The sequence below is a fragment of the Olea europaea genome, unplaced genomic scaffold (assembly GCF_002742605.1).
Source record: "Olea europaea var. sylvestris unplaced genomic scaffold, O_europaea_v1 scaffold2512, whole genome shotgun sequence".
Lineage (NCBI taxonomy): Eukaryota > Viridiplantae > Streptophyta > Magnoliopsida > Lamiales > Oleaceae > Olea > Olea europaea.
In genome coordinates, this window is record NW_019243365.1 from 91,759 (window position 1) to 103,981 (window position 12,223).

The window sequence follows — 12,223 nt, forward strand, 5'->3', positions numbered from 1 at the left end:
TTCAAAAAAAATTGTACACGAAATATTTTATTCGTGTACAATTTTAACTTCGCCTATATTGATTGTAGCCAATCCCAAGCCCAGAAAAAGGAGGAGGGTTGTAATTTGTATCTTTTATTTAATTTGTTATTCGTATAAATTACATAATTTTGTAAGTTGTAATTTTATTTAATTTGTAATTTGTATAAATAATAAATGATGCAATTTTTAAATTCTTTAAAAAAAATGTGAAAAAGATGTCATTAAACAATTTCTTTGCCTTCTACATTTAATAAATTGCACTACAACAATTGGCATGTGAAAAAAATGTCATTAAAAATTGGCAAAAAAAATTAAAAAATCGAGCCGGCCCCGCTCGGCTCAGATCGGCTCGTAAACCGTATTTTTTTGGCCGAGTCTATGATTTACTCTAGCCGAACCCGAGTCGAAAATTTCGACTGCGAGCCGGCTCGACTCGTTTACATCCCTATATTTCACTTTTAAGTTAAAAATTAACTTTTTTGTAATAAAAATTACTTAATAGGTAAAAAATATTATATAAGAAATTAAAAAATTATTAAAGAGCACATATATAATTTTATTTTTTTAAAAACTTCCAGAGTTGCAAAAACTATCAAGCATGTGTTTGACTATTTTAAAAATCAAAATTATGAGAGTGTTTGAAATCCATTTTAATGTAAAAATGCATTTTAGAATAGTAAAATGATGGAAAATGTGTGATTAAAAAATAAAATTTTTTTTTTGATTTATGTGTAATATTATTTTAATAAAAAATGTGTGATTGAAAAGAATAAAGAGAAAAATACATTTTAAGAAAAATAAGTATCAAAGGGGACTTAAAAATGACCCAAAATTGAATCCATCATACACTCCCAAAATTTGTACTTTAAAAAACACCATAACCAATAATCCAAAACTCCCAAGCAGGCCTAAAGCAATCGTTGCCGATTCATAAACAATCGTTATAAAGATGTTGGGTACATTAAGCCCCTGTTTGTTTCCCATTTTTTTCATTAAAATGAAAAATATAATCGTTATCCATCACATCAAACCATCAAATTTGAATTTCTATATCTAGTGTGGGACCCATAACGACTATATTTTTCATTCTCATTTTTACATTAATGTGTATCAAATGGGGCCTAAGGGGTTGTTTGAGCCCCATTTTCTCAAAAAAATGCATTTTGAATAATGTTATGATGAAGAATGTGTGGTTAAAAAATAAAGAAAAATTTTGGATTTACGTGTACTATTATTTATTGAAAAATGTGTGATTGAATAATGTCAAATCACTGTTGAAAAATATATTTTGAACAAAAAAATGAGGCTCAAACAAGGGCTAAATTAAGTAAAGAAAAAATAATTAAAACCACTACGTTGGTGCACCGAGCATGATACTTTAAGACTTAAGTGCTTGTTTGTCCTACAATGTTGGTCACGATCAAATAGTAAAATTAAGAATATTTTATTTTATTTTTTTATACTAATAAGAAAATTTCTAAGAAACTCTTTAGCCTATGTTTGGCTACCTATTTTTTTTTTCAAAATACATTTTTAACTACACATTTTCAATAAGTAATATTACATAAAAAATTTTAAAAAAAATTCATTATTTTATAATCATATATTTTCCAATAAAATTTCATTTCAAAATAGATTTTAGCCGGAAATTGCATTTGGGGTTGCGGCGTGGGGCGAGGGGGGGGGGGTATTATTTATTTATTTATTGCTGCGGTATAGTACTTTATGGGGTCGCGGAGAGCCTGGGTAGTGTAGCCATGTGCATGGAAACAGCTTTTGTCATCATTTCTTTTGGAAAATATGTAAGAATAGGACAAGCCGTTCGCTACAGAGCACAGAGGTTTTACATCCAATAGTCCAAAAAGCAAAAAACTGTACTGATACCGGGGCATCTCCGTGATTAAACCAAAATCTGAGGCCATTTTCAAAAATTGACATGCATAAAATATCAAACCCCAAATTCAAAAACCCACATCCAAAATGCAGAGAGAATCAAGAATTGGGGGACTCACTGTATTGACGGTGCTATTGTGTGTTGCCACGTGGCACATTGCCTTTGCCTTCATAGACGGTATGCTTCTTCTTCTTGGCTATGATTTTTGCTTCCAGTTTTGGTGTTTTTGAGCCTCTTGTGTTCATCCCATTTTAAGTGTTCTCAATTTTTTGTTTAGATGTCTTGATAATATATTAACTATTATTTCTTTAGAGTACAAAATTTTCTTGGATTAAGGGATATAGCCTTGTTTAAGTGTGTTTGAAGCTTAATCGTACCGTATACTTATCTATTGATTTTGACGATACGAGAAAAACTCTCTTCACTTCACATGAACATAGCTTTCACCTTGAGGGTTAACCGCCGTCAATGTACATGTTATTGATGTCATAAGAAGGTTTTAATGGCTTAACTACAGAAACTAGGTTCAACTTGGAGATAAAATCATGTAATAATGTGCTCTGATATAATTAGGTACGAGATATAAATGTTGTTTAACGTTGTTGTGAATGGTTATAAGGATAAAGGGTGTGTGGAATTTTCTTTGTACACGTTGAAGACTAAGTTTAAATAAATGAACATGTCCCGTTTCTAATAATTTAAGCTTTCGGATGTTCCACAAAGTAGTTATGATCGAGCAAATCTGCAGATGGTTCTTTTTATTTTTATTTTTGTGGCGTTAATTTGGTGTATTACTTACTTTTGGAGGTTTCTTGATTGATCATGGAATACTTTTAATTTGAAGTTCTCAAATTTTCACGTTCTAAATGCAGGACCATTAGAAAATGGCAATTTCGAGCAGGCTCCGAAATCGTCAGACATGAAAGGCACGGTTGTCCTTAAACCCCACGCCATACCAAAATGGGAAATCTCCGGTTTTGTTGAATACATAAAAGCAGGGCAAAAACAGGGCGACATGCTATTAGTTGTTCCTGAGGGATATGCTGCTGTTAGGCTTGGAAATGAGGCATCAATCAAGCAACGGTTAAACGTGACTAAAGGAATGTACTATTCGTTAACATTTAGCGCTGCCAGAACCTGTGCTCAAGAGGAGATTCTTAATGTATCCGTGGCACCGGATTCTGGGGTGCTACCGATTCAAACAGTGTATAGTAGCAACGGTTGGGACTCGTATGCATGGGCATTTCGAGCAATCTATAGTGTGGTCGAGATCCTGCTTCATAATCCAGGAGTAGAAGAAGATCCGGCATGTGGTCCACTAATCGATTCCATTGCCATTCGAGCTTTGTACCCTCCTAAAGCTACTAATCGTAAGTTTCGTCGCAGCCCTCTGTTAAATTTCATGCCTTTTATCAAACTTTTATGCTGAGGTGATGTATTCTTCGACGGAAATCCTAAATTGTTGCACCATGCCCTCTTTGAGCAGAGAACCTGGTGAAAAATGGAGACTTTGAAGAGGGTGCTTATATATTTCCCAACACGAGTTGGGGAGTCCTTATCCCACCCAACATCGAGGACGATAACTCTCCATTGCCAGCCTGGATGGTTGAATCCCTCAAAGCTGTCAAATACATCGATTCTGATCATTTTTCAGTACCACATGGCAAGCGTGCCATTGAACTTGTCGGAGGAAAGGAAAGTGCCATTGCACAAGTAGTAAGAACCATCGTAGGCAAAACTTACCGACTCACATTTGCCGTGGGCGATGCTAGCAATTTTTGCAAGGGATCAATGATAGTCGAGGCATTTGCTGGAGGACGGGACACTGTCAAGGTTCCTTATGAATCCAAGGGTACGGGTGGCTATAAACTCGCTGGGCTGAGGTTCGTGGCGGTTTCTATTAGGACAAGAATCATGTTCCTTAGCACGTACTACCATATGAGAAGCGATGACTTAGCTTCGCTCTGTGGCCCGGTGGTCGACGATGTGAAGCTGTTGAGTGTTCGTAACCCCAAACGACTCGTCTAATGAGACAGGATTAAAAGCTTTTGTCGTACTATGAATACCATTGTTGTAAGGATTTTGAGTAACAAGACTTACATATCATTTCAGTTTGAATAGGCTCTTGTTTGAGCCCCATTTTTTTTTTTTAAGAATGGATTTTTGAATGGTGTATTGATGGGAAATGTGTGATTAAAAAATAAGAAAAAATTTTGAATTTGTAAGTAATATTATTTTATTGAAAAATGTATTGTTGAAATGATATCAAAATACTATTGAAAAATATATTTTTTCAAAAAAATGGAGCTCAAACAAAGGCTAAAGGGCCGTTTGGTATTCATTTTTTTTAAAATGTATTCTTTTCTCTTCTTTCAATAATAACACATTCTTTATTAAAATAATATTACACGTAAATCAAAAAATTTTCCTTATTTTTACTAAGCCCCTGTTTGATTCCCATTACGTAGAAAAATTAATGGAGGAAATAGTGCTTTTTTGAAAAATAAGTGGTTGAAAAAAAATAAAAAATTTTTAATTTATGTGTAATATTATTTTATGGAAAATTGTGTGGTTGAAAAGAGGAAAGAAAAATGAAATATAATAAAATTTAATGTAACGGGACTCAAACTGGAGTTAATAATGTAGCTGGTGGATATTTTTTTTTTTATAAGATTATTTTAATGCTGTCCCTTTCGTGTCTCTGTAAGTTAAGGCTTTTTCTGCCAATAATAAGGCAGGTCATAATGTTGCATTCAATTGATGTTCTTGAAAAAGTCCTACTCTAAATTCTGTTCACAATAGTTGTGACCAATGGGCCCATCGGCCGATAGACGAAGAAATAAAAAACAAGTTTGATGCAGAATCAAGTGGAATTTCTCATTTGTAAAGAATGATCCTTTACAAACCCATTACAGATACTCACATGGAGGTAAGTTTCATATGAATAAAATATTGTCAAAAAGACCCCATTGTGTGTATTATGTAAGTCTTCTACTTCTATAAGCTTTACTTCTATACAAGAAGCGCGACTCTCCTCATCATATTATTGTGTGACAATGATACTAAGCAAGGTTTTAACATTTTTCGAGTAATGTTTAGTATGATTTAATCTTCAATCAATAATTTACCTTTGAACTGAAGTACTAAACAATATAGCTCCTATTTGACAACCATTTTTTCTTTTGTAAAGAACGAGTTTTTCAATAATAATTTTTTTTAAGAGTATGTATAAATAAAAACTAAAAAAAGGTTTTGAGTTTAAGTAAAGAATATTTTACTGTAAGAATGCATAATAAATAAGGCAAAATATTCAAAGCCGTTTTAAAATTCAAGTTTCAGCAAGTTTGTTTGCATTGTTGTCCAGTTAATACACAAGCTAATGTCAAGATGTGTTCACATAAGAAAATCTATTTTTGACATGTAAAAACATGACAAAATCGTTATTGATGACTAGACAAAAATTAAATTCAAATTTTATTGATGAATTTTATACAAATATAGAGCATGTTTGGAAGTGATTTTGAGAATTAATTTTTTGATCGTTAGGGAAAAAGTGGGGTCCACCTGTGAAAGAAGAAGTAAAAAATGATGTCTTGAATAGTGAAATAACGATCAAAAATCAATTTTTTGAGGGAAAAATCACTCCCAAACATGCTGATATTTTGTAGAAATACAATACTAGCAGGCTTTCTTGGGAGTACTAATTTCTTGATTTAAATTTGGGCCAAAATGGGCCCTAATAGTAATGATTGGGCCTAAGTATGGCCCAAAATGCTTTTTCTGAAACTTTTGAAATTCAAAATCAAAGGTCACGTGACGCCGCTCCCGATATTGATCCAACGGTTCTTATAATCGCGTCATCTTAAAGCTAAAGGTCAATTCAAAATCTTTCAAATCGTACACACATTGATTCACATGACAAAAACACGCTTCGTTTTACATAAATCTAACCTCTCTCTCTCCAGCCTACATCGAATTTTCTCTCTCAAAACGGCAGTAACAATAGAATGGTAAGGCATTTGTGTTACTGATTTGATTTATGTTTTTGGGTGTTATGTTAATTTGACTTCGATTAGGTGAGATTTAGCTTCTTCTCTTTTATTTGGGTTTTTAGGCATTGCCGAATCAGCAAACAGTGGATTACCCAAGCTTCAAGCTTGTAATTGTCGGCGATGGTGGCACTGGTAATTTTTCTTTTATACATTGTTTTTTCCTGTTAGTTTAGTTTCAATTATTTTGCACATTCGTTCGCACTCTTTATTTTGAATGTACCTTACCAAAATTATCAATTTTTGGGTATCTTCAATTGAAATTATTCTGCTTTATTTGTTAGCAGACGTTTAATCTTTTATTTTATTTTTTAAAATTTTGTTTTCGCTGATTGTCTTTAGCCAAATCTCGATTTTGAGATTAGGATTTAGGATTCATTATAAGCGACTGACTGTCTCTGTATTACGTGTTGATATTAATTCATATTGACCATAGGTACAGAACTCTGTTTCGGTACATGCAGTTATCTATGTTTGAACCTGTTGAAACCCTAATGTTATACCTTATATTTATTTTATGTTATGAAATGTCAAACGAGCAAAAATTCATAGATTTGGTTGTACACATGCCCAGAAAAAGTAAACTAAGGAGTGAATCAGTGCTATATTTTATTTCATGTTGTGTCTATAATGGAGCTTTTTGTGCTATTACAGGGAAAACAACATTTGTGAAGAGGCATCTCACTGGTGAATTTGAGAAGAAATATGAGCGTAAGCCTGCTTGATAAGTTTTGATTCAATGCTAATTTTGTGAGATATTTTTCGTTTAATTAATAAATAATTTTGATATGGGTATAGCAACCATTGGTGTGGAAGTTCACCCCTTGGATTTCTTCACAAACTGTGGGAAGATCAGGTTTTATTGCTGGGACACAGCTGGTCAGGAGAAATTTGGTGGCCTTAGGGATGGATACTAGTAAGTAACCTTTTCCTACTATGTGATTAAACTCTTAGCTTCATATAATTATCATTTAGTTTGCATGCTTTTTGAATTTATCAAAGAATGAACTGTGAAAAGACTTTTCTTCCTCTTGGACAGTGTTTTCACATTTTATACTGGACTTCGTCAAATCTAGTTTATGCTTGCATTGGCAGGTTTTATTGCATATTAGTCTGTTAATTTTGAAATGCATTCATGTTATCTGGAGTTGATTGCTGCAATAATAATCTGCTTCCATAATATGTGTAAGAGCAAGTCCCCATATTGGTAATTGATTGAAAAAGAAAACGTGTCTGTACTTGTGTTAAGAGTCACTCCAGTCATCGATCAATTGAATATGCATCGTGAGAATTCATTTACTTTATTGGTGCACTTTTTAGGGGGTTTTAGATGTGGAGAATTCGTTTCACAGTTTGGACTTTATCCTCCTCCATTGTCAGGGTAAAGCTCCATAAAGTTTTGGGTGGTTTTTTTTATAGTCTCTGTAGCTGAATGCTTATTAGAGCCAATTGAAATCAACAACATGCTCTATAGAAACAACCTTCAAATCCTTTGTTGATGGGATGGTTGAGTGATGTGTCATTTTTTATGTTTATCATATCTTATCCCCCCAGGTTTCCTTTTGTGTTACATATAGATCTCCATTAATCAATCATCAATACTGACGTCTTACATTTGCAGTATCCACGGACAGTGTGCAATAATCATGTTCGATGTAACAGCACGGTTGACTTACAAGAATGTTCCGACATGGCACCGTGATCTTTGCCGGTGTGTGACTCTTAGTTATTTATCTATCTGTTTGGTTTGATTGATTTTTGCATGAGATTAACGTGGTATTGAATCTTTTTTACCTTCAACTTCAGTGTTTGCGAGAACATCCCAATTGTGCTTTGTGGGAACAAGGTCGATGTTAAGAACCGACAGGTGAAGGCAAAACAAGTTACCTTCCACCGCAAAAAGAATTTGCAGTACTATGAAATATCCGCAAAGAGTAACTACAACTTTGAGAAGCCCTTTCTGTACCTTGCCAGGAAACTTGCTGGGTAATTAACTTCATTTATCGAGGATCAAAATATGTGAAGGCATGATTTTCCATTTAATTTGCTCAAGGCAAAGTTTTTTGTGGTTATAGGGATCAAAACTTACACTTTGTGGAATCTCCTGCACTTGCTCCTCCTGAAGTGCAAATTGACTTGGCTGCACAGCAACAGTAAGCGCACACCCTCCCTCTCTCATCGTGAGTTTCAAGCTTCCTCACATAAATATTTACTGAAATGTGGTGAATTTTGCAGGCATGAAGCAGAGCTTGCTGCGGCTGCCAGTCAACCATTGCCTGATGATGATGACGATGCCTTTGAGTAAACTCAGTAAAGCTTATAATTAGAAGGATCTCTAAGTGGCGCATTCCTTCTATGTTGGTGCCCCAACCTTTTCTCTTGTTATTTTGGGATGATCAGGCTTTTATATCGGGGATTCAAGTTCTAATGTAGGGGTTTTGCAGCAAAGATCAATCGTGGCTTTTGATTTGCTTGTGTGAAGATAACTTATCATTCATCTTCGTATTCCAGATTCGACTTTAGTTCATATGAACTAGTTAATTTTACATGGCTAAAGTTTGCTTTCTGCTTTTGACCGGAATTTGGAACTTATAAGCTTTATCGTGAAAAATATATTCTTTGAAAACATTAATGACAATGTACACTAAATTTCACTGAACTTAACTTTTGCCTGTGTAAAAACAAGTGTCCATAAAGCAATAATCTGGAGGCCTAATTCATCACCTACATACCCAGATGTCCGTGGGCCAGAAATGTTCATTGCATTTTTTATTAATATAAAGAAAAGAATCTCAAAATCGCATTGGCAATAATTGCAAAAAAAATAAAACGTTTAGTATATTTCCGAGAAAATACAAAAGATAGAGCACAAACGAACTCCGCGATCAACTAGATATCAATGCACATCAAATTATACAGAAATCTCACTTGAGAATACAAGGCTCCTCACAAACAGGCCTGGTAGAGCAGCCTTTCTCATCTCTTTAATATGGCCCTATTTGAGTTTCATTATTTCCTCATTAAAATGAAAAATATGACCGTTATTCATTACATCAAGACATCTTGACTTTTTATCTTTTGTGTGGGGTTCATAACGACTATATTTTTCATTCTCATTTTTACAATATTGTGACTCAAACGGGAGCTATATTTCTTATGTGCTTGATTGCCTCTACTTCTCCACTCCAGAATTGTCTCCTTGGAGGAGGGTCAGCAATGAATCTAGTCCAACTTTTTAATTATATTTTCTCCATTGAGTTGCTTCTTGGAGGAAATCTCATGCCAACCAAGTCAAAAGAGCTCCACAAGCACCATAGAAATGCAGGTGAACAGCCAGCCTGCAGTGGTGTCAAAACAATTTATTTCAATATGATCACAAGGAATGTGCCAATTATCAAGAAGATCATATCATGATAAGTTCTGGGTACTCTTCAGTTCCAATAACAAAAACTCCTTAAATATACTGTATAAGACTCGTAATATTAATTTAACGCACTAGCTGCAAATTAATTACAAAATTTTCCCAATTATTCTGCCAGTTCAATTCTTGCAGTTCATATAAAAATAAAAATACAGATGATAAAAAGGACTGAAGGAGAAAAGGAAAACCATCCCATTCCTTAGATACAACACCACATTATTTTTCTATTTGATGTTTCACATCGCTTCATAAGTCATCTTGTATACAATGAAGCTAAATAAGCACTGTGCAAATGCATAGCAAGAATGATGGAAGTCATCAAATTTGCAACAACATTGAATCATTCAAGTGCATACCATCACTTCATTCCATAAAAGTCCAAGTTAGTACCTAAAGATGCAGCATGAACCTGAATATAACTCTTTTTGGGCCGCACCTGCTGTATTGCACTGCTAAGTAGAAGTTGGGTTTGATACATAATAAATCTTAAGATAGGTCTGATGGAGAACTCTGATGTTACTGAAGCAGCAGCTATGCATTTTGTTAAACTGGTTTACATGCTATGATGAAAATTAAAACTAATGACAGCAATAAGTAGTGATTGCATATCTCAAATATATATTTATATACTGTGTATATAACTATATTCATTTATATGTTACATTTATAAAGAATGAACATTTAACTATATTAATTCTAAAAACAGATTTCAGTCTTAAAGAACACGTCAGTTATTTAGTAGAATGGTGCTTCATATAGCTTTGCAAATATGTTGCTTTGGTGCGAGTTTTGCAGTTATTGAACACCCAAAAAAAAAAATGTTGGACGTAAATAAGAGCTATGCTTGGAAATAAGCTATATACTTCCTCCTCCAGCATAATGACAAAATTGACAAATCAAGATAAGCCTGAAATTAAGTTAAACATTTACATAGATTAAATAGAGATACCAGAGCCTGGCTGTACATTTGTCAAATCTCAGAGAAAGTGGCAGACAGAATTGTCAAATAGTTTGTGCCAAGAGAAATGTGACTCTTAGATCATCATTAAGCATTTGGAAGCAATTGAAGCATGCCTCCAACTGTGGCCCTGGAAAATGCAGGGAATTGAATGTCGATCAATAACATTCAAAACCAGAAGAATATGTGCTGCCAAAAATGTATGGAGAAAATCAAACTAATAATAGCTTACAAGCATTACAAATCAATGGCAAATAGCATTAAGTAGCATCGTGCAACGCAAAGCTGATCACAAATGAGTTCATGTCATAAAACTCCAATATAATGAGCAGAACTAAAGCCACTTTGAATTAGTAGCTTCTTAAACACCTAAAAGATGTCATTTCCTTTATGACTTTAAAATGATATGATGCATGGCTCTTTGGAATATTAAATATGCGAATTTAATAATACAGTTCTAGGTGTGCAATTGGTTTTCATCTATGCACTGCACACGGTAGGACTACATAATAGAAGCATATAGTTTCAACAAGTTCAATCTGGTTGAATATTACAATAGATATCTGACACCAAAGGACTAAACAAAACGTTATTATATGGATCTTTGAAATCTGCCAAACAGGTACATAATACTTCTGCCTCAAAAAAAATTCCCATGTGGTAGAGTTGTTTTACAACACTGTTACATAAAATAGAACCAAGAAAAAATGCATGCCAGCCTGCAAATCCAGAAAGGGATGTAATACATTCATTTCTTCAGAACAATCATCTACATTATTTTATCAATAAGAATTTGAGACATTGTCATAGTTACAAAATGTCACTGTCTAGATAATCGTAGTAAATTTACAAGATGGCAAGACAAACTCAAGTTTCTTCTAACGGCGTTGAAGATCTTCTACGTGCTTGATTCAAAATTGGAACCCATTCCCGATGCAACTGATAAGGATACCGATGAAATTCGCATAGAAAGGAAGAAACGAGAAGAAGATGAATTGATATGCCGTGGGCATATTCTAAATGCATTGTCCGATCGACTATATGATCTCTACACAAACACTACTTCAGCTAAAGAAATCTGGTATGCATTAGAAAGCAAATACAAAGCCGAGAAAGAAGGTACTAAAAAGTTTTTAATATCTAAATATTTTGATTTTAAATTTTTAGACAATATACCTTTATTGCCTCAAGTACATGAGTTACAAATAATTGTGAACAAATTGAAAGTGGTAAAAATTGAAAAATTGTAAACAAGTTGAAAGTGGTAAAAATTGAACTTCCCGAAACTTTCCAAGTGGGAGCAATTATTGCTAAACTCCCTGGTTCTTGGAAAGGATATAGGAAGAAAATTCTTCACAATTTTGAAGATTTTTCTTTAAAAGACATACAGAAACATCTTCGCATTGAGGAAGAATCAAGGGCAAGAGATAAGATTGAAAATTCTTATGATGGCTCTTCGAAAGCCAATGCCGTGGACAATGTGGACAACTCCAACAAGTTCAAAAAGAAAGGAAAATTTCTTGGTCCTAGAAAGGATCAAGGAAAATTCAAAAACAAAGCCAAAGGACCGTGCTATGTTTGTGGAAAATCGGGACACTATGATAAAGATTGCAGGCATAGGAAACAACATAAGAAGGAAGGAGAAGTGAACTCTGTTGATGAAATTATTGCAACAGTGAGTGAAATCAATGCAGTCCAAGGTAAAGTTCCGGACTGGTGGTACGATACATGCGCTTCAATCCATGTATGTTATGATAAGTTACATTGAAGATAACCAAGAAATACAAATGGGAAATGAAGGAAGATCAAAGGTGATCGGTAAAGGAAATGTTGAACTCCTTTTCACTTCGGGAAAGAAGATCACTTTGACAAATGTCCTA

General features: G+C 34.0%; 2 protein-coding genes and 1 long non-coding RNA gene across 3 annotated transcripts; 2 read left to right on the top strand and 1 right to left on the bottom strand.

Annotated features, from left to right (window-relative positions):
- The first annotated feature begins 1,701 nt into the window (after window positions 1–1,701).
- On the top strand, window positions 1,702–4,101 carry LOC111382507. The gene is made up of 3 exons (XM_023006510.1): window positions 1,702–2,092; window positions 2,788–3,285; window positions 3,402–4,101. The coding sequence occupies exons 1-3, from the start codon at window positions 2,002–2,004 to the stop codon at window positions 3,941–3,943; spliced, it is 1,131 nt and encodes a 376-aa protein (XP_022862278.1). The 5' UTR covers window positions 1,702–2,001; the 3' UTR covers window positions 3,944–4,101.
- Window positions 4,102–5,797: 1,696 nt separating this feature from the next.
- LOC111382487 (GTP-binding nuclear protein Ran-3) lies at window positions 5,798–8,539 on the top strand. Its single transcript, XM_023006478.1, has 8 exons — window positions 5,798–5,925; window positions 6,030–6,099; window positions 6,619–6,675; window positions 6,763–6,880; window positions 7,586–7,675; window positions 7,771–7,950; window positions 8,040–8,117; window positions 8,200–8,539. Exons 1-8 carry the CDS (start codon window positions 5,923–5,925, stop codon window positions 8,267–8,269), a joined length of 666 nt encoding a protein of 221 aa, XP_022862246.1. The 5' UTR covers window positions 5,798–5,922; the 3' UTR covers window positions 8,270–8,539.
- Window positions 8,540–8,833: 294 nt separating this feature from the next.
- On the bottom strand, window positions 8,834–11,182 carry LOC111382488. The gene is made up of 2 exons (XR_002700519.1): window positions 9,776–11,182; window positions 8,834–9,302 (listed from the first exon to the last, which is right to left on the bottom strand). It is a non-coding gene; the product is annotated as an uncharacterized LOC111382488 (long non-coding RNA).
- Between the last annotated feature and the right edge of the window lie 1,041 nt (window positions 11,183–12,223).

Bases quoted from the DNA above. Each gene is read 5' to 3' on its own strand.
- LOC111382507 (XM_023006510.1), top strand. From the start codon at position 2,002: ATGCAGAGAGAATCAAGAATTGGGGGACTCACTGTATTGACGGTGCTA. The intron at 2,093-2,787 runs GTATGCTTCTTC...TTCTAAATGCAG, and splicing joins TGCCTTTGCCTTCATAGACG to GACCATTAGAAAATGGCAAT. The intron at 3,286-3,401 runs GTAAGTTTCGTC...CTCTTTGAGCAG, and splicing joins CCCTCCTAAAGCTACTAATC to AGAACCTGGTGAAAAATGGA.
- LOC111382487 (XM_023006478.1), top strand. The intron at 6,676-6,762 runs GTAAGCCTGCTT...ATATGGGTATAG, and splicing joins ATTTGAGAAGAAATATGAGC to CAACCATTGGTGTGGAAGTT. The intron at 7,951-8,039 runs GTAATTAACTTC...TTGTGGTTATAG, and splicing joins CTTGCCAGGAAACTTGCTGG to GGATCAAAACTTACACTTTG.